The sequence below is a fragment of the Nicotiana sylvestris genome, chromosome 6 (genome assembly GCF_000393655.2).
Source record: "Nicotiana sylvestris chromosome 6, ASM39365v2, whole genome shotgun sequence".
Taxonomy (NCBI): Eukaryota; Viridiplantae; Streptophyta; class Magnoliopsida; order Solanales; family Solanaceae; genus Nicotiana; species Nicotiana sylvestris.
This window is the reverse complement of record NC_091062.1, coordinates 69,809,487-69,833,372: the sequence shown is the minus strand read 5'-3', so window position 1 is coordinate 69,833,372 and position 23,886 is coordinate 69,809,487. Positions and strand designations below refer to the sequence as shown.

Here is a 23,886-nt window from a genome sequence, read left to right as displayed (position 1 = left end):
TGGGTTGTGACAATAGATTGGTGATATTTCAGCCCATGATATGCAATAATCATGATGTTAACAAGACAAGGCTTAGTCTTGTAAAATGGATGGCAGATCTTAGCCTGATTGAAAAGAAAATAGATAGTACTGGAGATAACGCAATGTTCGTGCGAAGAGGGACAATGCTTAGTCCCATGCAGATGGGGAGGCAAGGATTAGCCTCAGGCAATCAGGGAGGCAGGGATTAGCCTCATGCAAGTTAGGGAGGCAAGGATTAGCCTCATGCAAATAGGGAGGTAGGGATTAGCCTCATGCAAATATGGAGGCAGGGATTAGCCTCATGCAAATATGGAGGCAAAGATTACCCTCATGCAAATAGGGAGGCAAGGATTAGCCTTATGCAAATGGGGAGGCAAGGATTAGCCTCATGCAAATGGGAAGGCAAGAATTAGCCTTATGCAGATAGGGATCTAGGGATTAGCCTCATGTAGATATGGAGGCAGGGATTAGCCTCATGTAAGTAGGGAGGAAGGGATTAGCCTTATGTAGATACGGAGGCAAGGATTAGCCTTATGCAGATATGAAGGTAGAGATTAGCCTCATACAGATATAGAGGCAGGGATTAGCCTCATGCAGATAGGGAGGCAGGGATTAGCCTCATGCAGATAGGGAGGCACGGATTAGCCTCATACAAATAGGGAGGCAGGGATTAGCCTCATGCAGATATAGAGGCAGGGATTAGCCTCATGCAAATGGGAAGGCAAGGATTAGCCTCATGTAGATATGGAGACAGGGATTAGCCTCATGCAGATAGAGAGGCAAGGATTAATCTCATGCAGGTATTGAGGTAAGGATTAGCCTCATGCAAATATAGAGGCGAGGATTAGCCTCATGCAAATGTAGAGGCAAGGATTAGCCTCATGCAGAGAGCAAGCACCAAATAAGAGTAGTATATGTCTTAGCTGGAGATATATTCGGTGTCTGATGGCCTAGTTGATAGTAATCTTGTTACGTGCATATAGTTTATGATGTTATTGTTACGTCAGATGTGTCTGCGTTCAAAGAAAAATTGTAAGTTCTGTGGGGGGAATGTTGGTTCATGCTTCTATCGGCTGGCTTTGCTTTGCTCCATTCTGAAATCCTTTTCGAGTTCCCCAGGGTGACGCCTGACTATTATAGAAATAGAATTTTCAAAAATATGCAATTAATGATAAAAATAGAGTTGTTTTAGAAACGTATTGATATATCAAGTAATTTTTGATGAACCAGTGACTGTAACACATCTCAAAGGCATTGCAGCTCTTTTATATTGGAATTTTGAGTGTCCTCCTCAAAATTCTGCCCTAGTTTGGTGGATGATCTTTTGACTGTTTGTGGATAATGGGTCTTGCTCAACCTTCTTAGGAATTTTGAGAATCCTTCTCAAAATTCTGCCCCAGCTTCTTAACCAAATTCTGACTTTTTTGCATGTGATGGCATTTGCTGGACTTGCTTCGGAATTTTGAGGGTCCTCCTCAAAATTCCGCCCCAGTTTCTGATCTTGGGAAAAATGGAAATTTTATTATGATATGACCGAACCCATAAGGCTGCCTACGTATCCCCTCTTAAATGGGAATCAGGTCTAGCGTAGTTCCATTACATCAAATGAGGAAATGTAAATAATCTAAGCATAGTATCTCTTGACTGCGTCTAAATTGATTGGCTTTGGCCAGATTTCTCCATCCATTTCTGCAAGTATGAGTGCTCCTCCTACCAGCACCCTGTGAACCATGTACGGACCTTGCCAGTTGGGAGAGAATTTCCCTTTGGCTTCATCTTGATGTGGGAAGATCTTCTTCAGCACCAACTGACCTGGTGCAAATTGCCTTGGTTTGACCCTTTTGTTGAAAGCTCTGGACATTCTGTTCTGATAAAGTTGGCTGTGACACACTGCGTTCATCTGCTTTCCATTGATAAGGGCCAATTGTACATAGCGACTCCTTATCCACTCTACATCGCTGAGTTCAGCTTCTTGCATGACTCTTAAAGAAGGAATCTCTACCTCGGCTGGGATGACAGCCTCGGTACCATAAATTAGCATGTAGGGAGTTGCCCCGGTTGATATGTGAACTGTAGTGCGGTATCCCAATAAAGCGAAAAGTAGCTTCTCGTGCCATTGTTTGTGGTTCTCTACTATTTTCCCTAGTATCTTCTTGATATTGTTGTTGGCGGCTTCTACGGCTCCATTCATCTAAGGTCTATAGGCTGTGGAGTTATTGTGCTTGATTTTGAAAGTTTCACACATGACTTTCATCAGATCACTGTTGAGGTTGGCGGCATTATTAGTAACAATGGACTCAGGAACTCCGAATCGGCAGATAATACGATCTTTGACAAAATCTGCGATGACTTTCTTGGTCACAGCTTTGTAAGATGCAACCTCTATCCATTTTGTAAAGTAATCGATGGCTACCAGAACAAACCTGTGTCCGTTTGAAGCAGTGGGTTCAATTGGACCAATAACATCCATTCCTCGGGCGGCGAATGACCAAGGTGAGCTTGTTGCATTGAGCTCGTTTGGCGGCACTTTTATCATGTCGGCATGCACTTGGCATTGAAAGCATTTGCGGACATACTAGATGCAATCTGTCTCCATGGTCATCCAAAAGTATCCGGCCCTAAGTATCTTCTTAGCCAAGACAAAACCATTCATGTACGGGCCACAAATCCCGACATGTATATCTTCAAGTAACTTAGAAGCTTCCTTTGCGTCGACACATCTTAGCAATCCCAAATCGGGAGTTCTTCTATACAGATTTCCTCCACTGTAGAAGAAGTGATTGGACAATCTCCGAAGTGTGCATTTCTGAGTGTGGTTTGCATGCTCCAGATATTCTCCTTTGACAAATACTCCTTGATGTCATGGAACCAAGGCTTTCCATCCATTTTTTCTTCAACATGAGTACAACATGCCAGCTGATTATGGATCCTCACCGGAATGGGGTCAATATAATTCTTATACGGATGTTGTATCATAGATGACAAGGTGGCCAATGCATCGACAAACTCATTCTGAATTCTGGGCACATGTCAGAATTCTATCTTTCTGAACCTCTTTCTCAATTCCTGCACATGGTGCGGATATGGCAATATCTTGGAATTATTGGTGGCCCACTCTCCTTGTACCTGGTGCATAAGCAAATTTGAATCACCGAGTACCAGCAACTCTTGAATGTTCATGTCGATTGCCATGTTGAGCCCTAGTATGCATGCTTCATATTCCGCCATGTTGTTGGTGCAAGGAAATATAAGTTTAGCATATACCGGATAATGTTGACCCATTTCTGATACCAAAACTGCTCCAATGCCCACTCCTTTGAAATTTGCAGCTCCATCAAAGAACATCCTCCAACCGTTGTATGCTTCGGGTAATGTCTTCCCCTACGAATGATACTTCTTCATCAGGAAAATACATTTTCAAGGGTTTGTATTCTCCTCCTATCGGATTTTCAGCGAGATGATTTGTCAATGCTTGTCCTTTGACCGCCTTTTGAGTTACATAGTCGATATCGAACTCACTCAACAGTATCTACCACTTGGCTAACTTCCCAGTCGGCATGGGCTTCTGGAATATGTACTTCAGAGGGTCCATACTGTATGTAAGGTATGTAGTATAGGCACAAAAGTAGTGCTTCAATTTCTGAGCTGTCTAGGTCAATGTACAGCAAGTGCATTCCAGCAGAGAGTACCGTGCTTCGTAAGGTGTGAACTTCTTACTCAGGTAGTATATGGCCTGCTCCTTTTTTCCTGTCTCGTCATGTTGTCCCAAACACATCCGAAGGCTCCATCCAACATAGATAGATAGAGTAGCAAAGGTCGTCCTGGCTCTGGCGGGACCAGAACTGGTGGTGTGGACAAGTACTCTTTGATTTTGTCAAAGGCCCTTTGACAATCCTCTGTCTAGCTTGTTTCGGCATCTTTTCTCATCATTTTGAAGATGGGTTCACATATGACTGTGGACTGTGCTATGAATCGACTGATATAGTTGAGACGTCCTAGGAAGCTCATCACGTCCTTTTTGCTCCTAGGTGGTGGTAACTCCTGAATAGCCTTGACTTTAGATGGATCCAGCTTGATCCCTCGACGACTGACAATGAATCCCAACAACTTTCTTGAGGGAACCCCAAATGCACACTTTGCGGGGTTTAGTTTCAAGTTGTACCTCCTTAGCCTGTCAAAGAACTTTCTCAAGTTCGCTATGTGACCTGCAGCCCTCTTGGATTTGATAATGATGTCGTCCACATACACCTATATCTCCTTGTGTATCATATCATGGAAGATGGTTGTCCTGGCTCTAATGTAAGTAGCCCCAACATTCTTCAGACCGAATGGCATCATCTTGTAATAGTATACACCCCAAGGTATAATAAAAGTTGTCTTCTCTGCATCTTCTTCGTCCATCCAGATTTGGTGATAACCCACGAAGCAATCTACAAAGGATTGGAGTTCATACTTGGTGCAATTATCGATCAGGATGTGTATATTTGGCAGTGGGAAGTCGTCCTTGAGACATGCCCTGTTTAAATCCCGACAGTCTACACATACTCTGACTTTCCCATCCTTCTTCGGAACTGGCACAATGTTAGCTAACCAGGTTGGGTACTCGACCACCCTGAGAACTTTGGCTTTGATCTGCTTGGTAACTTCCTCCTTGATTTTCAAGCTCATGCCTAGTTTGAACTTTCTGAGTTTCTGCTTTACTGGCGGACACATGGGATTAGTAGGCAACTTGTGAGCTAATATGGACGTGCTCAAACCGGTCATGTCATTATATGATCATGCGAAAATGTCCTCATACTCTTTTAGGAAATGAATGTACTCTTCCATCTTTGTTAGTGACAAGTGAATGCTGATGCAAGTCTCCTTGACGGTCTCGGCGTCTCCTAAATTTACCGCTTCGTTTTTGTCTAAATTAGACTTGGGCTTATTCTCAAAGTTTTCAACCTCCATGACAACTTCCTCGGGTATCTCATCATCTTCATCTAAATCACTATTCTCATGTTATGTTGCCTCATTACATGTCACAGTTGCTAGTTTATCAGGAAAAGTAATAATAACGCTGTAGAAATAAAAAGTGTAGAAATAATAATGAATAATAAAGAGCAAATGCATTTGATTAAAACCAAAAAATCATTTAGACAAGTACGACTCGATGAATCGAGCATTTATTTTGAATCAAGTAAATCAAAATTACTGGAAATCTTAAATGCCTAGAATGGCTATATAAGTAATCTGCCAAGCTACCCAAGGACTCGGCGGGCTCGGGATGGTGTGGCGGTCCAGTTCCTGAGAACATCTCCCTTCTTTACGGTCTGAATAGTGAGGCATTCTTCCTCTTCCCCCTCAATTATGGCACTGCAGTCCATGTCTTCGTCCTCCAAGAACAAATTCTTAAACCCAGCTAGTGCTTCCTCTTCTACAGTCCCCCATATCGTATTAGTTTGGTAAAAAGCTTGTTCTAGGCGTGGCACTGGTTGCTCGAGAGGATAATATTGTCCGCGCTATGGAGGCGACCAATCATTGTATTCTTTCCATGTGTACTAATATCCGAGCCCAGAGGTGGTACCATGATTTTTCAGCCGTATCGGTTTAGTGATACCTTGGAGGTTCTTCCCCAACCCTTTGCCGAGTTCATATCCAGACTAGGCCAATATGCTTTCTAATTTACTACTCCACCAGTTATCCTTCTCGACGCCATTGACCCATTCAATGTGATGATAGGTTTTCCCTTCTAGTCTTCTTCTATGTCCAATAGCCGGGATGGTTTGACTAGTGTAAATAGGGTTACTCCCGTCTCCATGAATGATCACCTCCTAATGATTCCATTTGAATTTCACATCTTGATGTAGTATGGAAGGCACGGCTCTAGCGGCATGGATCCATGGTCAACCCAATAGAAGATTATATGAGGCTGGTATATCGAGCACCTGAAACTCGACGTCGAACCAAGTTGGCCCCATCTGCAAGCAAAGGTTTATTTCTACAATTGTGGCCCTTTGGGACCCATCGAAAGTTTTCACTTTCATTTTTCCTACCCATATTTCGTGGAAACCTTTGTCCAACTTTTTCAGAGTTTCCAACGGACAAATATTGAGGCTCGAACCTCCGTCAACTAGGATCATGGAAATGAATTTGTCTTCAAATTGCACTGTGATGTGCAATGCTCGATTGTGATTCAACCCTTCAGGTGGTAGCTCATCTTCATGGAAAATGATCTTATGACTTTCTAGTACTTGTCCTACCATATTGGCCATTTCTCCTCCAGTGATTTTATTGGGTACATAAACCTCGCTCAACACCTTCATTAAAGCATTCTTATGTGCCTCTGAATTTTGCAACAGTGACAGGATAGATATCTGAGCAGGGGTTTTGTTCAAATGGTCAACGATAGAATATTATTTTGCTTGTACTTTCCTCCACAGGTCATCTAGCCCCGTCTCAATGACAGTCTGCCCGGTAGTGGCATCCTTACTTGACCCTCCCAAATGTTCAAGTGTATAGACTCTTCTAGTCCTAGTCATTCCTTGTGCAACATCAGATTCTTCTACCTTAGGCTTCCCTTTTTGCCGAGCCTCGACCACGTAATCCCAGGGTATTACTTTTGAGTCAAATGAAGGTGTGGTTGATACAGCCACAGTGAAAGGTGTGACCACTTCTAATTCAAATGGAGCGGGGATGGCCGCAGGTGGAGATACCTCTACCTCAAATGGAATCGGTGCAGTTACTTCGACCTCGATTGGTGACTGAGTCTGTACCATAATAGTAGTAAGAGTGACTACAACTTTAAAGTCACCGCCTTCTCGAATAAGCCCAATCGACCCCTCAGGGTCCCATTCCTTGTTTGTCTCTATCATATGTACTCTACCACCTCTATGATCAGGGAGGGGGTTGTTGCGGACATTAGGTGCGACCTCTTCTGCCTGTATAACCTTATTGTCGATTAGCGTCTAGATCTTCTCCTTCAATGTCTGGCACTCATCAGTGGCGTGCCCTTTCATACTAGAATGGTACGCACAAGTTTTGTTTGGATTGACCTATTGGGATGGATTTTCTAATGGCACAGCAAGAATGGGGGTGACATAACCAGCGGCTTTCAACCTTTCATACAGTTGGTCGATGGGTTCAGCAATGGCGGTGTATTGTCTGGGTGGCTTGCGGTCGAAATTGGGTCTTGGTCTTGGAAAATTTTGGCGAGTTGGCGGTGACTGGAAATGGGATGATCGGGAGTTATAGGTGTGATGGACAGTGGCTGGGTGGGAATATCTGGGAGATGAAGGCTGATATGTAGGTGGTGATGCTTGGTATGTGGGCGGAGGTGTTTGATATATGGGTAGAGGTGTTTGATATATGGGTGGAGGCATTTGATATGTGGGTGGAGGTGTTTGATAGGTAAGTGAAGATTTCGGGCCCTAGGCCACCATTACTGCCCCAACGTCTCTCTTTTTCAATATGCCATCTGATTGTAATGCCTTATTTATGGCCTGTAGTGCCTCAAAATTCGTTACCATTCCGCTCTTGATTCCTTCTTCGATTCATTCTCCGAGTTTGATGATATCAGAGAATTTATGATTTTCGATAACCATCAACCTTTCATAATATTGTGGATCCTATGCTCTAATGAAGAACTTGTTCATCTGTTCCTCGTCTAAAGATGGCCTGACCTTGGCCGCTTCCGATCTCTAACGAGTAGCGTACTCACGGAAAGTTTTGGTAGGTTTCTTTTTAAGATTCTGGATGTAGAAAACATCCGGTGCATTCTCTGTATTGAATTTGAACCGGTCCATGAAATCCGATGCCATACTTACCCAATTGGACCATTTCTTGGGATCTTGGTTGATTTATCAGGAGAAGGAATCCCCAGTAAGACTCCTTATAAAGAGTTTCATTCGGATATTTTCGTCTTTCCTGACCCCGACAATTTTGTCACAATAGGTCCTCAGATGGACTCTGGGATCACCTGTACCGTCAAACATCTCAAACTTGGGAGGTTTGTATCCCTCTAGCAGTTCTACGTCTGGCTGTATGCATAGGTCTTCATAGTTCAACCCTTCTATTCCTTTGCCGCCTTCGACATCTTGAACTCGGCTTGTCAGCTTCTTGAGTTCTTCAGCCATGTTTTTAATGACCAGGTCCTTTTTGGAGGATTCTGATGTATAGGAGATAGGTTAGATGGAGTGAGGTACGATTTCTATGTATATAGGGTTGCTTTGATGGGTGCTATGGACTTGGGTATAATGATGGTCATTAGTTGAGTTTTGGGGATCGGGAATGGGTTGTGATGTGTAAGTGGTGGTTGGTGGGTATTGAATTGGTTGATGGTGATGTTGTGGCAGAGTTGGTATTGGCAATGGATTGAGATTTTGGGGGTGGAGTTGTGTATTGATTTGGTGCGGGAGGATTTTGTGGATGTTGGTTTTGTGTGTTTTGGGGAGGTATTGGGTTCTTTGTGTTATGTTGGTTGATGTCAGGGACATTCAGGATGAGTGACAAGTTTGCCATGTTGCGAACCTGCTCAAATTCTCCTTGCAATTCCAATATCTTTTGTTCCAATGTCAAGACTAGGTCATTTGGTGTCGGAGTACCCCGTCTATCTGAAGCTTCTGCGTTCTCAACATTCTCCTTTCGGATACCACTTAAGTTGTCCATTTTTTCTTTTTCTCTGCCTTTTGTATTGCTTGGAGGAGGAGGAGGTGGAGGGTCTCTAGATCTGGTATGGTGCGGTGATGATGCCAGTGTGAGTGAACCAACCTAAGGGGATGGGAATAATCAAAATAAGCAAAAACAAAAGGTAACAAGTCAGTGAGGATTCTGAAATGTTTGCAGTATTTAAACACATATTGCGAAAATGTAAATTCGTGTCTTAATTTGGGAGCCTCGTTGTGCCCGAGGTAGGCCTAGTGACAAATAGATTTGGAGAACTTTAAATGCCAATAAATGCTCATTTCATAATGTAAAAATAGACGAATCCCAAATGACACTAAGATAATAGAAAAATAAATCACTACTGGCACTTGGCCTTATTACATTTTAGGAAAGCAAATAAATCTAGCCTATTTGGTCCCAGAAGGATCTTCCCCAGATTCGATCTTCCTGACTCCATCATATAGGTCCCCCAGCTCGTGCAGACCCAGCAGCAAGTAGGCTCTGGCCAGATGTACTCCTTCAGCTCCTTCAGTATTCTGGCAATCCTCGATCCTCTTTATGACTTTACCTTCCAACTCCACTATTCCTCACTCCAGATATTCCAGTTTCCTGTTGGAAGTGACTGTCATCTCTTTCCATTTTTCAATCAACCTCACATTCCTCTCATGTATTTCCCGATGCTCATTCTCAGAGTCGTGGACCCTCTTGCGCAACCTGTTGTATTTGACTTGAGCTTCAACTACTTCGTCTATGATCTTATTCCCTCGACCGGCTCCTGGAATCATCATTCCTTTTAGATTGTCCTCTAACCATGCAAGGTAGAGAGGCTCACACCTCGAATGATACCTGTTTGGCTCAAGGGTGTTCTTTTCCACAATGATCTTGTAGTGCCACATGTGCTGAGCTTGGCATTTGTAAGGGATGTCGTCGTCTTGAAAGTTTGCGCTGAAATGAATCATCTTGGCAACCCTTGGTACAAATTATTTTCTACCTGCTTGCCTCATAACTCGCATAAGGACATAAGGGTATATCCCTTTTAACCCAATCAGCACCAGGTGTGGAGCGTCCCTGGATCTGATGATGAATTCGTCTGTTGGGAAGCATTCAAACATCCATTGCACCTGTTCCTCGGTCAGATTGTCGAAGAACTCTACCCATTCTTTGGCACTTTCTGGCTGAGCAAACCTGTCTGGGATGTAAGTCATCTACTTGGGGTGATGGAAGGCAATATGGTCGTTCCATTCCCTTCGCAGAAATTCTTGGCGATAGTGACCCTTTTGAAAGTGTTCTAACAACCACAACTATAGCAACAAGTTACATCCCTCGAAATTCTTGACCCCTCTTTGACAGCGCTCCAGAGCCCTATAGATGTCGGCTATGATCATGAGTACTATAGTGTATGTCTGTCCATTGATCCCTTCCATCAAAGTCTTGGTGACCATGGCCAACCTAGTGTGGATTCTTTCCCTTTTCATTGGGAATACTATCAGGCCTAAGAAGCATACAATGAACACGAACACTCTGCGGTGGATGTGGCCCAGAGAAGTGAGAGAGATCTCATCATGGTTGGTACGGTAGGACTTGCTATGGCCATACCTATCATACAGATATTCGAAGGGTATGTAAGATACTTTCAGGCATACCAGGTCAGCATTTTTCTTCAGCCCCATCATCTTTAAGAACCCTTTACCAGTACAATTCTCCAGCACCAATAACCCGAGACTATCCCAAGTGAACCCCGCAAGCCCTCCAATTTCTTCTAGAAGTGATTTCATTTCTATGTCGCCGAAACGGAACACAGACCTCTCACTGTTCCAGAACAAAGTGGCAGCCTCGATCAACTTGTTGTTTGGCTCAATGTCTTGCAAGGAAGGCAAGTTACCCAGGTACTTCCTTACATGTTTTTTGTCACTTGAGGAAAGGTCATCCCACCAAATCTAGCAGCAATGGTGGGATGTTGCTAACCATACCGAATCTGGGGACCTCGTGCCTCATTTTCTGCAAAACAAAAGGGTTAGGCCTTTCTCCCCCACCAGACTCGACTATTTATACAATCATGATTAGCATATTGGCATTTGATTCTCCAAATTAATGCACAGAACGTGGTTGTATCCGTTGGGATTATGGAAAACCCGATGGACTTTTGGATAAGGCTTATCTTAAAGGATCATTATGTGGACAACATAATTGATCCGACTAGGTTTGACCATGATGCATGCACAATTTTGATCAGAGTAAGGTTACTATGGGGGTTTAGACTGGTACCCTCAAGTGGACAACTTGAGGGGGAAAGACACAGAACCGTCGACTGCACCACTGATCGACTGGTTTTACCGCAAATAAGCCTTTTCAAATTTAAGGATAATAAATAGGAAGAGTGCAACCACTAATCAAGCATTGCTATAGGATTTAATATGCACAATTGGAATATGATGTCAAGCATGATTTATGCAGCAATAAATAGCATGTAGTCAAGTATTTGCACGTAAGAAAAATAAATACAGTATTTAAATAATTGAAAGACAATTATAGAAAAGAAAACAAAGAGACAAATCAATTTCAGGAATAAAAGAATCATAAATGCTTAAAATAGGCAGTTAAATTCAAATAAGGGGAAAGGATATAGGATGGAACATGATTGGACTAATTCATAAAAGATAAGTTCGTTATGGTAAGAGCCTAAAGGTATCCCCAGCAGAGTCGCCATGCTGTCGCGCCCCCTTTTTCCTCGCGGAGTCCCGGTTTCGACATTCATTGCGAATAACTCATTTTCTTTTTGGAATTGGGTATTTGAAGAGTCGCCACCTAACGGATTATGGTGCATTAGAGCACCTAGAGTGATTAACTCTTAGACTAGTTTGCATTACTAGAGATTTAGGGTAAGGGCTCGAAATAACCTTGAGGGAAAGGTGTTAGGACCCCTCTCGGTCCACAATGGCGAGTCCCGTCCGAACTTATACTTATGAATTAGTCCTTTAACAAATAGATAGTTTAAACATATATTTGCAAATAAAGGCAAGTTTTGGACATTGTTTGACTCAAGTAATAAGACAAAAAATTTGAACAAGTTGCATATAAAAGAGTAAAGTTAAAACATCGAAAATTGGAAAGAGGGGTCGTAGGTTGGTTAGCCTATAGGATCACCCCACACAATGCCCGATAAACACTCTTCAATGAGGGGCTACACGTGACATTAGCGCGTAGTCATCTTATCCTTACTACCCAATTCCCTCCCCTTGGTCGTAGCCTAAAACATTCTAGCAACTTGAAAATATCCTATGTGTGCACTACCCGTTCCTTCCTTGTGGCCTTGGAGGTATTTTAGGGCCTCTACTTTTGGACAGTTCTAGACCTTCCTAAGGTTTTAAAGGATAAAAGTCCATGTATCAATCAAGAACAAGTAGGACTGCATTTAAAGAGAACAAATTACAGGCTCACAGTCACCTCCACAAATATAACAAGTAAATGCACGTCTTCAAACAACAGTCAAGTATTTAAGAGAAAATCCTAGAACATTATATCTAGGTGAGCAAGGATTATACAGTAGTGAATTAGGACAAAGTGTCAAAACCCTATTTGGCTTGCCTACTGATTTAAACCTGTTAAATCTGGACAGTTTTAAATAACAAAACCACAGTTTCAGTGTTGCAGAATTTAAATCGCCCTATAGGCTTGCCTAAACGCAGAACAATGATGTCCTAAGAGCATGATATCTACATTGATGCAGTAAAACATCGAACAGTTTTAAATGGATACTTGAGATCCTATAGACATATTTTCTAGTAGTAGTAAATTAAGGCAGTGTTTGAAAACTCATTAAAGAAGCGGACAATTGATTAAACCAATTCAAAAAGTAACTAACATGGATCAAACTGATTTGTTTAACTAAATTGATTTGAAGTTTTATAGGCAGGATTTCTGATTTAATTCCTATAGGCATGGTATCTAATTGTTAAGAGCTAATTTTCGAACTTATAGCCATGATTTCTAGTGAGACGAATGTAGAGTGGCAGAAATTGAACTCAATCACTTTACACTCTACAGGAATGGTATCTAATTATAAAGTTGATTTTAACCCTATAGACATGATTTCTATTATTGAATCCATTTAGATCCTATAAGCATGATTTCCAATATCGCGAAAGCAAATCAAACATAGCAAAGTATTAATATTATCCTGTAAGCATGGTATCTACCCGATTTACCCAACAGATATGTAGCTACCCAGCCCTTTTCACTAATCACCCCAATATTATTTACAAATAATTATTACAAACCAGTTGAACAAATTACATAAACAATAAAAAAAATAAGAAGTTAACTATAGGGAGCCTGAAGCAGGCCCAAATGACTTCCCTAGGCCTCTAATAGCCTCAAATGCCAAGGTTCCATAGACAGTATCTTGTCTAGGTGTGTCAGAGTTCCCTAAGGACCTCAAGGATCCTAGACAATGCTCACACCTAGACTTTTCTCAAACAAGAACTAATTTAAGTGCAGTGTGGAAAGGCCAGCTCTGACATGCCAGAGTTCATAAAAATCTCAAGGATCTCAAGGCAGTACACATGCCAGAGGGGAAGAACCTAATATTCTAGGAGTAGTGTGAGAGTGCTTGACATAGTTTTGTTTTGAAAATAGTACAAAGATGACTTCAGAAGTAGGAAAGTTTTTTTCTTCCAGAAAACAGGAAATAACTTAGTGGTAAAAGACAGCTTGAGAAGAGTATCAAGCAGCAGGCAATCAATTGGTTATATTCAGATCACTTAACAACAGAACTTCACATGGGAATGAAAGGATTGTGGCACATAAGAATCACTTCAGGGTACAGGGATAGGGATCGTAGAAACATACAGTCACAAACTGCATACACACTTAGGATCTTGGAAACTTAGTAAATAGTTTAGAACATAAATAATAGTTGACCTGTCTTGAACAGGATTTAAGCATATAGTTTGGACATGCTAAGTAAAGAAGTAAGCAGAGTGTAAAACATGTATTGAACATGATAGAATTTTAGACATATTAAGCAAAGGAGTAAGCAGGAGAGAGGGCAGAGTGTAAAACATACATTGAATAGGACAGAACTTTAGACATGCTGAGCAAAGAGATAAATAGGAATACAAGTTGAGATCACAATTGATGGACTAATGCAGGAATGAAACACATAGGGTTTGATTTTTAAAACTTAATTAGGGTTATACCAATTAAGGAGAGAAGACACAAAGTATAGAGCAGTGTAGTGCAATAACTAGCCTTGGCTTACAACCGGCTAGTTCAATAGAAGTAGCAAGTAATAAAAAAGAGCAGAAAGCTTAAGCATAAGAAAGAGCTTTTGAACTAGTGTTCATTGTTATTCTCTCTTTGAACTTAAAAGAAGAGGAGGTTTATATAATAATCAAAAGCTTGACACATAAGGTAAGAGATCAATTAAATGGTAAATCAGGGAAGTCATACATAAATCAGCAACATCCTCCCTTAATCAAGGGACAATTCAATCAAAGGTAAAACATACTAAGTATTTAAGGAAAAGAATAAAGTAAATTTTAGGTAAAGAATAGGCAATTAGGGATAAATGCACAGCAGTTTAATTAAGGAAACAAATCAATAAATAATCAGCAGAATACAAACATGGTAGGGAAAAACAATTAAGGCAAGCAAATTCAATCAAATTGAGTAAAGAGGTAAGAATCAAACGTTTAAAGGAGAGTGTTCAAATTAAACCAGGAATTAAGGGATTCAGAATAATCAAGGGTTCATTCGAAAAGAAAGTCATGGAAGAATCATCATGCGTAGCATATAAAATGAGGTAAAACATGAGTAGTCAGTAACAGATACATAATTTTAACAAAATAAAAGTTAAACAACACTGATTCAAGGAGAAGTATACAAGTCTTGCACGAATGGTCAGTATGAACACAAGTACATAATATCAGTGAAAGTTCGAACTAGGAAAATTCAGTAGAAGCATATTAGGACAAGAAAATCACGAGAAGTCACAAGAACCCAAGACAAGAACATAATCAGATGTACCAATATCCAGAAATCAAACGAAGAACCCCAAAAAATTAGGGTTTTCAGTACAAACGGTCTAGGGTTGTAGCAGGTTCATAAAATCAGTCAAAAAATGTATGAGAAGGAGACGTTTAAACACAAAGAATCATCGAACAAATTTTAAAAAGAAATTCTGGAAACCCTAATTTTAGAAAAAGATGAAAATCACTCGAAATCATACGATTCTTGTAAAGAATCTCAAGGCTATTGTGAAACTCATAGGAAACAAACTCAAATCACTTTAGATCTATATAGATCTAGGAGGTTTTTAAAAAAGAAATTAGGGTTTCGAAGAGAACCACACAGAGATGAAGAAACCTGTTTAGAAAACCATAGATCGTGGCTAATAGAGAACGATCTCACTTAAAATCACACTGGAATGGCCTGGAACAGGCGAGAGATGAACCCTAGATGCAAGTTGACATAGCCCTGGTCCCTTGAGGGCCTTAGAGATGGCAGGAATGACAGGAGAGGGGCCATTGGAGGCTTAGAGGTGGTGAGAGGTTACCAGAGATAGCCATAGATGGGGGTCAGTGAGATTGGGGATTAGGGTTAGGGTGAGAGCGTTTGAGAGAAGAGAGGATTTTAGGGCAGCGGTGTAAGGTGGGAAATAGTTAGGGTTTGGGGGGTATAGGTTAGTTTATTTTAGGTAATGGGAGATCTGGACCGTTGATCAAAATGATCAACGGCCAGGATCTAACAAGAGCCAGGTCGGGTAGGTTTGTTAGGGTCGTACGGGTATTGGGCTTGGGTAATTTAATCAAAAAATGGGCTGGGTATTGTGGCTGAAATTGAAATGAAATTAGGCTAGATTTTAAATAGCCATTTTAACACTATATAATTTATAAGAAATAATAAATAATTTTTGAAAAATAATTTCATATACTAAAATGATTTAAAATAGTTATTTAACATTTTAAAAATATAAAAGATTATTTTATGCATCAACAATGTAATTATGCATTGATAGGGCTAGTATTGCAAATATATGCAAATTAGCTTAAAAATGCAAATGTAAAAAAATGCACTAAAATATTTAAATAATATTTTGGCATAAATATCGAATTTAGATGGCTAAATCACCATAAAAATAATTTGAAGGATAATTATTGGAAATTTTGTGAGTAAAAGGGAAGAAATAAATCAATTTGAAGCCTTTAAAATTATAAAAAATACTTATGCATGCTTATATATGTATATATACTATTTTGAAAGTATATATACGTATTAAAAATATATAGGGAAAAATTGGGTATCAACACACGCTGCAGCAAGATATTGATCATGCCTTCGCTGGCATTGATATAGCGCTTGGGCTCAGAGAAGCCCTTCCGGAGTTTTTACACCCCCAGTGAGCGAAGTAGTTGATGATATTGAGGGATGGATCTTCCCTGGACATGGATCTTGTCAGAAGTATTGGTATGGAGATGGATCTTCTCCATGAGGCTGGATTGGCTTGTTTTTCCTCGGTACTGGATGACTTATAGTCTATGATGTACGTACATTTCGGGATGGATTTCCCCTAGGCCGTATACAATACCGAGTGGTTGAGCATTGTGATAGGAGGTATCATACGTGACATTGATCATGCTATCTGTGCATTGGTACTTAGAGTTTCCTGAGCTTTATACTCTGTATTGTTAATACTGTGTTTAGTTATTCCTGAGAAACTATATGAACTGTAAGCATGTCTACTTTTCCGTACAATTATCTGTTGCAACCTGTATGAGGTTTGGTTCATCACTACCATTAGTCCATAGTTTGGACTTGTTACTTACTGAGTTGGTGTACTCACGTTACCCCCTGCACCCCTGTGTGCAGATCCAAATATCTCGGTGCACGGTAGTAGTTGATAATCTTGCCAGTTGAGGATTTTTTGTAGAGATTGCGAGGTAGCTGCTTGGCGACTGCAGTTTCGCCTTCTCCTTCCTTATCTTCTTGATAGAACTTTTATTCAGACATTCTCAAACTGTGTAGTCTTATATATTTCAGACAGTTGTAGTATGTTGCTCATGACTTAGTAACACCCGAGGTCGGGATTATATATTTCTTTCCGCTAGATTTGAGTTCTATTTTTATCTTATTGGATTTCTGTTTAAGAATATGATTTTTCTTAAGTCTTAAATTGGAAAACGGAGTGAATGGGTAACAATTGGCTGGCCTAGTATCACGATAGGCACCATCACGACGTGGTTAGATTTTGGGTCGTGACACTCGTCCTCGAGCAATCACACCACACTTGATATAGACACAACCTTACTAAGCAACTCTCCTAACTCATCACACTAAGAATATTTAAAATAGACTAAGCATAATGTGTAACATCTTCACCTCAAGAATTGACTCAAAAGTACCATGCATTATTTACAACTCACTCACTTACTCTGACATAGAGGTCAACAACATTGCCTTTCCTTCATGAATCAAGTGACCTCACACAACAATAGAGAGTAGTTCCACATACAATAAAAGTTAAGAACAATTAGGAACTCAAGATAGAAAGAATTCACTCACTCTCATAAACAACATTCATATGCCACAAAAGATGAACCATAGGCTTGCCCATAACGTACTACTCTACTAATTGAGTTTATTCAGTCAAGGATCAATTAGGACTTTAATTGGTTATAATGTAAGCTACGGGACGGGTAGGATACATTTAGATATAAGAGTGACTACACCTCTCCAAGCACTTTAATACATACACTTTAACATTTAAAACCCCACACTTATGTTAACCATACTCCACCTTCACATCAATATACATTAATCCCTCTTTAAGCACAATTATATCAAGAATCACCACTATTAAAGAATATTTTGCACAACAATACAACTATATACAACTTAGTCACCCCACATTTCATCTTTTACAAAGTTTATATCAAATTCAAGTGCTGATGAGAGGTACAAGGTTCAAATAGATGGTCAATTCAAATAAATGGGTAAGTCTTGTAATGTAGTTGCTAAAGAAACATGATTACAGGCTCAACAAGGGTTAACTATGATACATCCCAATTAGGTGGGTAAAAGTATATAAATATGGCTCAAAAAAGAAACGCCTATATCACTTCCTAGACTGTACAAAACTACCATTTTGCTTTATAAACACACGGGCAAGTACTAGACATCAAATGCAATGCACAGAATAACACAAAAATTTCACACACACATGGCACATAACTCACTCAGGATTGGACTCATCACGACACTCTAACCAAAGCAGTTAAGCAAAGTTAAGATCATACAATTTAAGGTACTTATACAAGAGTCAAAACTGAGCCTAAGCATCACAACTAAAGCACTCACTTTTCTCAAGGCATAATCAAGTCAAGAGATATTGCTTCAATTCAAATCACATCACAAGGTTTTCTACTTCTAATAAAAATAAAAATTAACTACACCTGGTTCAAACAAAACCCTTGGAAAACAACCGCGACACAAAGAAAAACCAAGGGGAAATTCTTACACTACCTACAAAAGAAAATCTTTTTGTCTTTTTTCTTTCGACTTTTGTCCCTTAAGAAACACGTCGAATGATATCAATCATCGGGAAAAGTCAAAAAATTTAAATTTTTTATGGTTTTTTCAATTTCTTCTAACTACTAAAAAGCACTTAAAAACAAACACAAAAACTAACACATATACATACAACACACAAATATCCCCTACCCCATACTTTAAGTTGTGGCATGTCCCTATGACACACAATTAAAAAGCATAAGGTAACGGGAACTTCCCTGAATATCTAGTCAGGGTCTGAATTGAAGTCGGGATCCATTCCACGTGCCCGAACTAGTGCACACATCCATGCAGATAGCTTCTTCTCAGTCCTTTTGGGGTACACCCCACACTTTTCTTTTTCATTCACTGGGCCTTTTCTTTCACACCCTTCACCTTCCACTCAACACTTGAAGATGGCTTCTCTTATTTCACCTCTTCTTCCACATTCATCTCAAAAGTTACAGTCTCATGAATATCTAATATGCTCTACCCATTGCTAAGAATGGTCTTCCTAATATTAGGGGTATCTCTTTATTCTCCTCTATCTTTACCACTATGAAATCCACCGGAAATACAAACTTATCTACCCAAACTAAGACATCTTCCACTATCCCCTCGAGTATTATAGTTGTTTGGTCTACCAGCTGCAAAGATATTGGTGCAGACCTTATCTTTCCAAGCTCATTCTCCAGATTCCTATAGATAGACAAAGGCACTAGATTAATTGAGGCACCAGAATCACATAAAGATTTATCAAAATTGAGAGTGCCTAAAGAGCAAGGTATGATAAAACTCCAGGATCACCATACTTTTGTGAGAGTTTATTTTATAAAATTGCACTGCAATGCTCTGTGATCTTGACCACCTTGGTATCTTCCATCTTTATCTCCTTTGTAATGATCTCCTTCAAGAACTTTTCATAAGCTTGCATTTGTGAAAGAACTTCAGTGAATGACAGATTCACATTAACATGTCTCAGTATATCTTAAAATCTCTCGAACCGCTTGTCCAGCTTTTCTCTGTAGAGCTTTTAAGGAAAGTTAGAGCAAGCATGTTCTTGCTTACATCATAATATTACTCCCTTCTTGAAGTTTCCTCCTTCTTTTTCTCTACTCTCTTCTTGATTTTCTTCTTTCCAGTCTTTTTATCATCTTCGATTTTCAACTGCTCCCCACTTTCTTTTTTAGGTATCACCTCTTTTTGACTGGAGTGGGTTCTTTCAACACTTGCCCTCTTCTCAAAGTCACAACATTTACAGTTTCTTTGGGATTCTTCTCAGTATCAGCTGGCAGAGTACCTGTGTCATGACCCAAAAACCATTAAAGGTCGTGATGACGCCTAACACCGCTGCCAAGCAAGCCTAAAATAAATAATTAACTTGGTTCTCATTTTAGTATTTTTGAAATCATAATTTCCCTCAATTAAATGATAAGTGATTAAATTCATAGAGTAAATGATAATAATTTTACAACTATAATATTGAACAACCCATAAATTCCCCCAAAACCCGGTATCACAAGTGCATGAGCATCAACTAGGAAGTGAGATAAAATACAGTATCTGTCCATAATACAAATTAGCCAGGAAATGTATACATGACTCTAAAGGAGACTCTACTGACTGGGAATTGTAACAAATGATGCATCTCACCTAAGCCCCCGCATCAACCACGCATTTGCGCCCACAAGGCCACTAGGCATATATGCACCTGCACAAAAATGTGCAGCAAGTGTAGTATGAGTACATAAATCAACGTGTACTCAGTAAGTATCCAGTCTAACCTCGAAGAAGTAATGACGAGGGGTCGACTCCGACACTTACTATGGGCTAACAATAAAATGTTGATATTATGTTTAAGCATAGAATACATAACATAGATGAAAATCCAATAATCGAAAATAATCAACAATTCTCTTTACTAATAAAAATTCCCAAATTCATTTTTCAACATTTAACAATTTATATCCCAAGCCAATAAAGCAATGTCAATTATCATTAACTCCAAATAGTTATCATGCGCAAGTCATGCCGAGGTCGTACGACCCGATCCAACATATGAATATAAAATGTGCAATGCCGAGGGTCAAATGGCACGAACCAAAATATAAATATAAATTATGTACTACTGAGGGTCGAACGACACGAACTATAGATGCATCTATTAACGTGCCGAGACGAACGGCCCGCTCCCATAAGAGTAGTGGAAATTTATCCCGTGGAATATATTTGTGATGCGGTTGCACATAGATTTTTTAAATTATTATAATATTCTTCAATTCTTTTTCAAAAATACAAAATTCAAATGAAAACTTTCATGTCTCGAAATCCTCAATTTCAACTCTGTTCAAGGCATTTAATAAGCATACTCGATCTCAATTCTTTTCAAGGCAAATAATAAACATAATCAAATAACGGTATCAACAAGGCATGGTGTAAACCTAAAACTACCCGGTCATAGGCATAATTAGTAGCTATGTACGGACTCTCGTCACCTTGTGTATACGTAGCCCCCACGAATAGAAGCACATATTAACTTAATTCACCAATGGGGTTAATTTCCTCTTACAAGGTTAGAAAAGTAACTTACCTCGCTCCGAAGTTCCATAACTGGCTCCCAAGTCTTTCCAACAACTCAAACCAATTCCCAACGCTCCAATACTAGCCAATAAATGTGCAAATCCATAAATGTATACTACAATAATTTCCAACTCTGCTCAAAAAGTCGATAAAATCAACCCTCGGGTCCACGTGCCCGGATTTGGAAAATTTTCGAAGATAAACATTACCCATAACATCACGAACTCAAATATACAATTAATTCTCAATTTCATGCCCATATTAGTGGTCAAAATCCAAAAAATACCAATTTTTAGGTTTTCTACCAAAACCCCAAATTTTCACTAATTTTCCATGAATTTTCATGTTAAAATCTATATATAATCTAAGTATTTAACTTGCAATATGTGGGAATCACTTACCTTGACATAGATGATGAAGATGGAGCTCCAAAATCGCTCCTAGACCGGCTCCGATGGAGGAAATGAGATGAAATGAGCCAAACCCATTTTTGCAAACTTATACACTGACCATGTGACCCTTCATCGCATTTGCGGGCCTCCAATCGCGTTCATTATGAACAAAATTCTCAAAAGCCATTTCCAAACTTTTCTCAGACAACCTTTAGTATAATAGTCATAATATTTGATACAAAACTCCAAATGATAAATGGTTTAACTTTTAGAAAATTAGACACCAAGATCTACAAGTTTTATGTTTTGGTTAGCTCCCAATTCCTTATAGATTTCAAGATATAAGCTGCCAAATTTAGCTATGTGCAACACAAATTTCTTCTTCATCTTCCCGGACAGCTTGTTGTGTACTAGCCATAACATTTTGTACACTAATCCAAGTGCTAAATGGTTTACCTTTATGAAAACTAGACACAAAGGGTTACAAATTTTATTTTTGGATCATCTCCAAATTCATTATACATTGTGAGATATGAGCCTCCGAATTCAGACCTGCGCAACAGAGATTTTCTTCTTCGCGAACGCAAAGAACAAAATCCAAGAAACCAAATCCTTCTTCGCGAACGCGAGAGGATCCTCGTGAACATGAAGAACAACACCAGACATCAGAAAATCAGCATCCAAAGTTGCCCAAAATGATCCGAAACACACCCGAAACACACCCGAGGCCCCCGGGACCCCAACCAAATATACTAATGAGTCTTAATACATCATACGAACTTATTCGAGGCATCAAATCACATCAAACTTCGCTAAAAACACGATTCACACCCCAATTCAAGCCTAATGAAACTAAGAAATTCCAATTTCTACATTCGAACCCGAAACCTATCAAATCAAGTCTGATTGACCTTAAATTTTGCACGCAAGTCACATTTGACATTATAGACCTACTCCAACTTTTGGAATCAGAATCCAAACCGAATATCAAAAAGTGCACTCCCGGTCAAACTTCCCAAAAACCTTTAAATTTCCAACTTTCGCCAAATGACCTCGAAATGGCATATAGACCTCTAAATCCACATCCGGACGCGCTCCTAAGACCAGAATCACCATACAGAGCTATTCCCAGGTTTGGAATCCCAAATAGACATCGATAACATTGAAATACACTTCAACCCAAATTCATGAAATTCTTCCAAAGTATCAACTTTCCACAATAAGTGTCGGGATGCTCCCAGGTCATCCAAAACTGGATCCAAACATACGCCCAAGTCCAAAATCATCATACAAACCTGTTCGAACTTTCAAATCCTGATTCTGAGGTCGTTTACTCAAAAATCACACCTTAGTCAATTTTCCAACTTAAAGCTTCCAAAATGAGAATTTTCTTTCCAAATTAACTTCGATCTTCCCAAAATTCAATTCCGACCACACGTACAAGTCATAATACTTGAAGCTACTTATAGACTCAAACCACCAAACGACGCACTAGTGTTCAAAATAACCGGTCGGGTCGTTACAACCTGGGATTCTTTAAGACAGTATATTTGCAATTTGTCCCACTTGTCTCTCCAAGTTACGCAAACCTGTCCCAAGTTCTTTGATAGCTATACCATGAGAATCTAATCTCTCTTCTATCTTTCCAATGAAGGACTTCATAAGATCTTCTAACCCAGGCTGATTTGATTGGTGAGGCTGAAACTGCGGCCTCGTCTAATTCACAAAATCATGAGCTCTTTGAAATCTGGAGTTATTTTATTGCCATGCATTTGTTGTGCCCCTAGGTGCGCTCCATTAAAAACTGGGGTGCTTCTGACCCATTGCATTTACTTCCTCCATTGTAGCTTGACACTCATGAGTAGGGTGTCCTCTTCCACATATATCACAGGCTGCATGAAGCTCATTGTGTATTGAGGCGAAGGTCAGCTTCCTTATTTCTTTGGCCATGGCATCAAGTTGTACCTGCACAGATATATTAGCATCAACCTTTTGAACAACCGTTGATCTTCTTCTTTCAGAAATCTCAGAGGACCACTGATTTGCATCTTCCGATAACTCATCTGGTATAATGACTATCTCCTCAGGAGTTTTTTTCATCAACGGACCTCCAGCTGCATTGCTCAATATTCTGTGTGAGGCCGGTGTAAATCCATCCCAAAAGTCCTGGAGTTGCATCCAGAGTTCAATTCCGCTATGTTGACACTTTCGTACTATCTCCTTAAACCTCTCCCATGCTTCAAAAACAGTTTTGGTCTCGTTCTGGCAGAAGTTATGGATTTCTCTTCTAAACTTGCCCGTCTTAGCTGAGGAGAAATATTTAGCAAGAATTTTTCTAGTCATATCCTCCCATGTTTTAATCAATCCTTGTGACACACCATTGTATTGAAAGGTGTTTATTTTCTCCTCGAAGTCCATCAGATGATTGTTTGGATCTTCGTTCATATTTCTTTTGAAGACACAGTTGTTTTGGAGCAACCCTTGCTTGGAGGTGGTCTCACACTTGATAAGCCTTGGGTGTAGACCAGTCTGGCATAATCTCCAAGTGGTCTCTTAGCCGAGAGTTAGGTTTCCGAACTGGTCTGCACCCAAGGGCTGATTCTGAGCCATTCTTCGAGCCCTCTCCTCCTTATAAGCAATTTTTGCATCTCTAAGTGTTGCTTATTCAACATCCCTTGCACCTTTCTCTTTGAGTTGGGCT

General features: G+C 39.9%; 1 protein-coding gene across 1 annotated transcript; it reads right to left on the bottom strand.

The window, feature by feature from the left end:
* Nucleotides 1-18,692: 18,692 nt before the first annotated feature.
* LOC138870749 (uncharacterized) lies at nucleotides 18,693-23,630 on the bottom strand. Its single transcript, XM_070148585.1, has 4 exons — nucleotides 23,019-23,630; nucleotides 22,775-22,901; nucleotides 19,057-19,158; nucleotides 18,693-18,985 (listed from the first exon to the last, which is right to left on the bottom strand). The coding sequence occupies exons 1-4, from the start codon at nucleotides 23,628-23,630 to the stop codon at nucleotides 18,693-18,695; spliced, it is 1,134 nt and encodes a 377-aa protein (XP_070004686.1).
* Nucleotides 23,631-23,886: the final 256 nt, after the last annotated feature.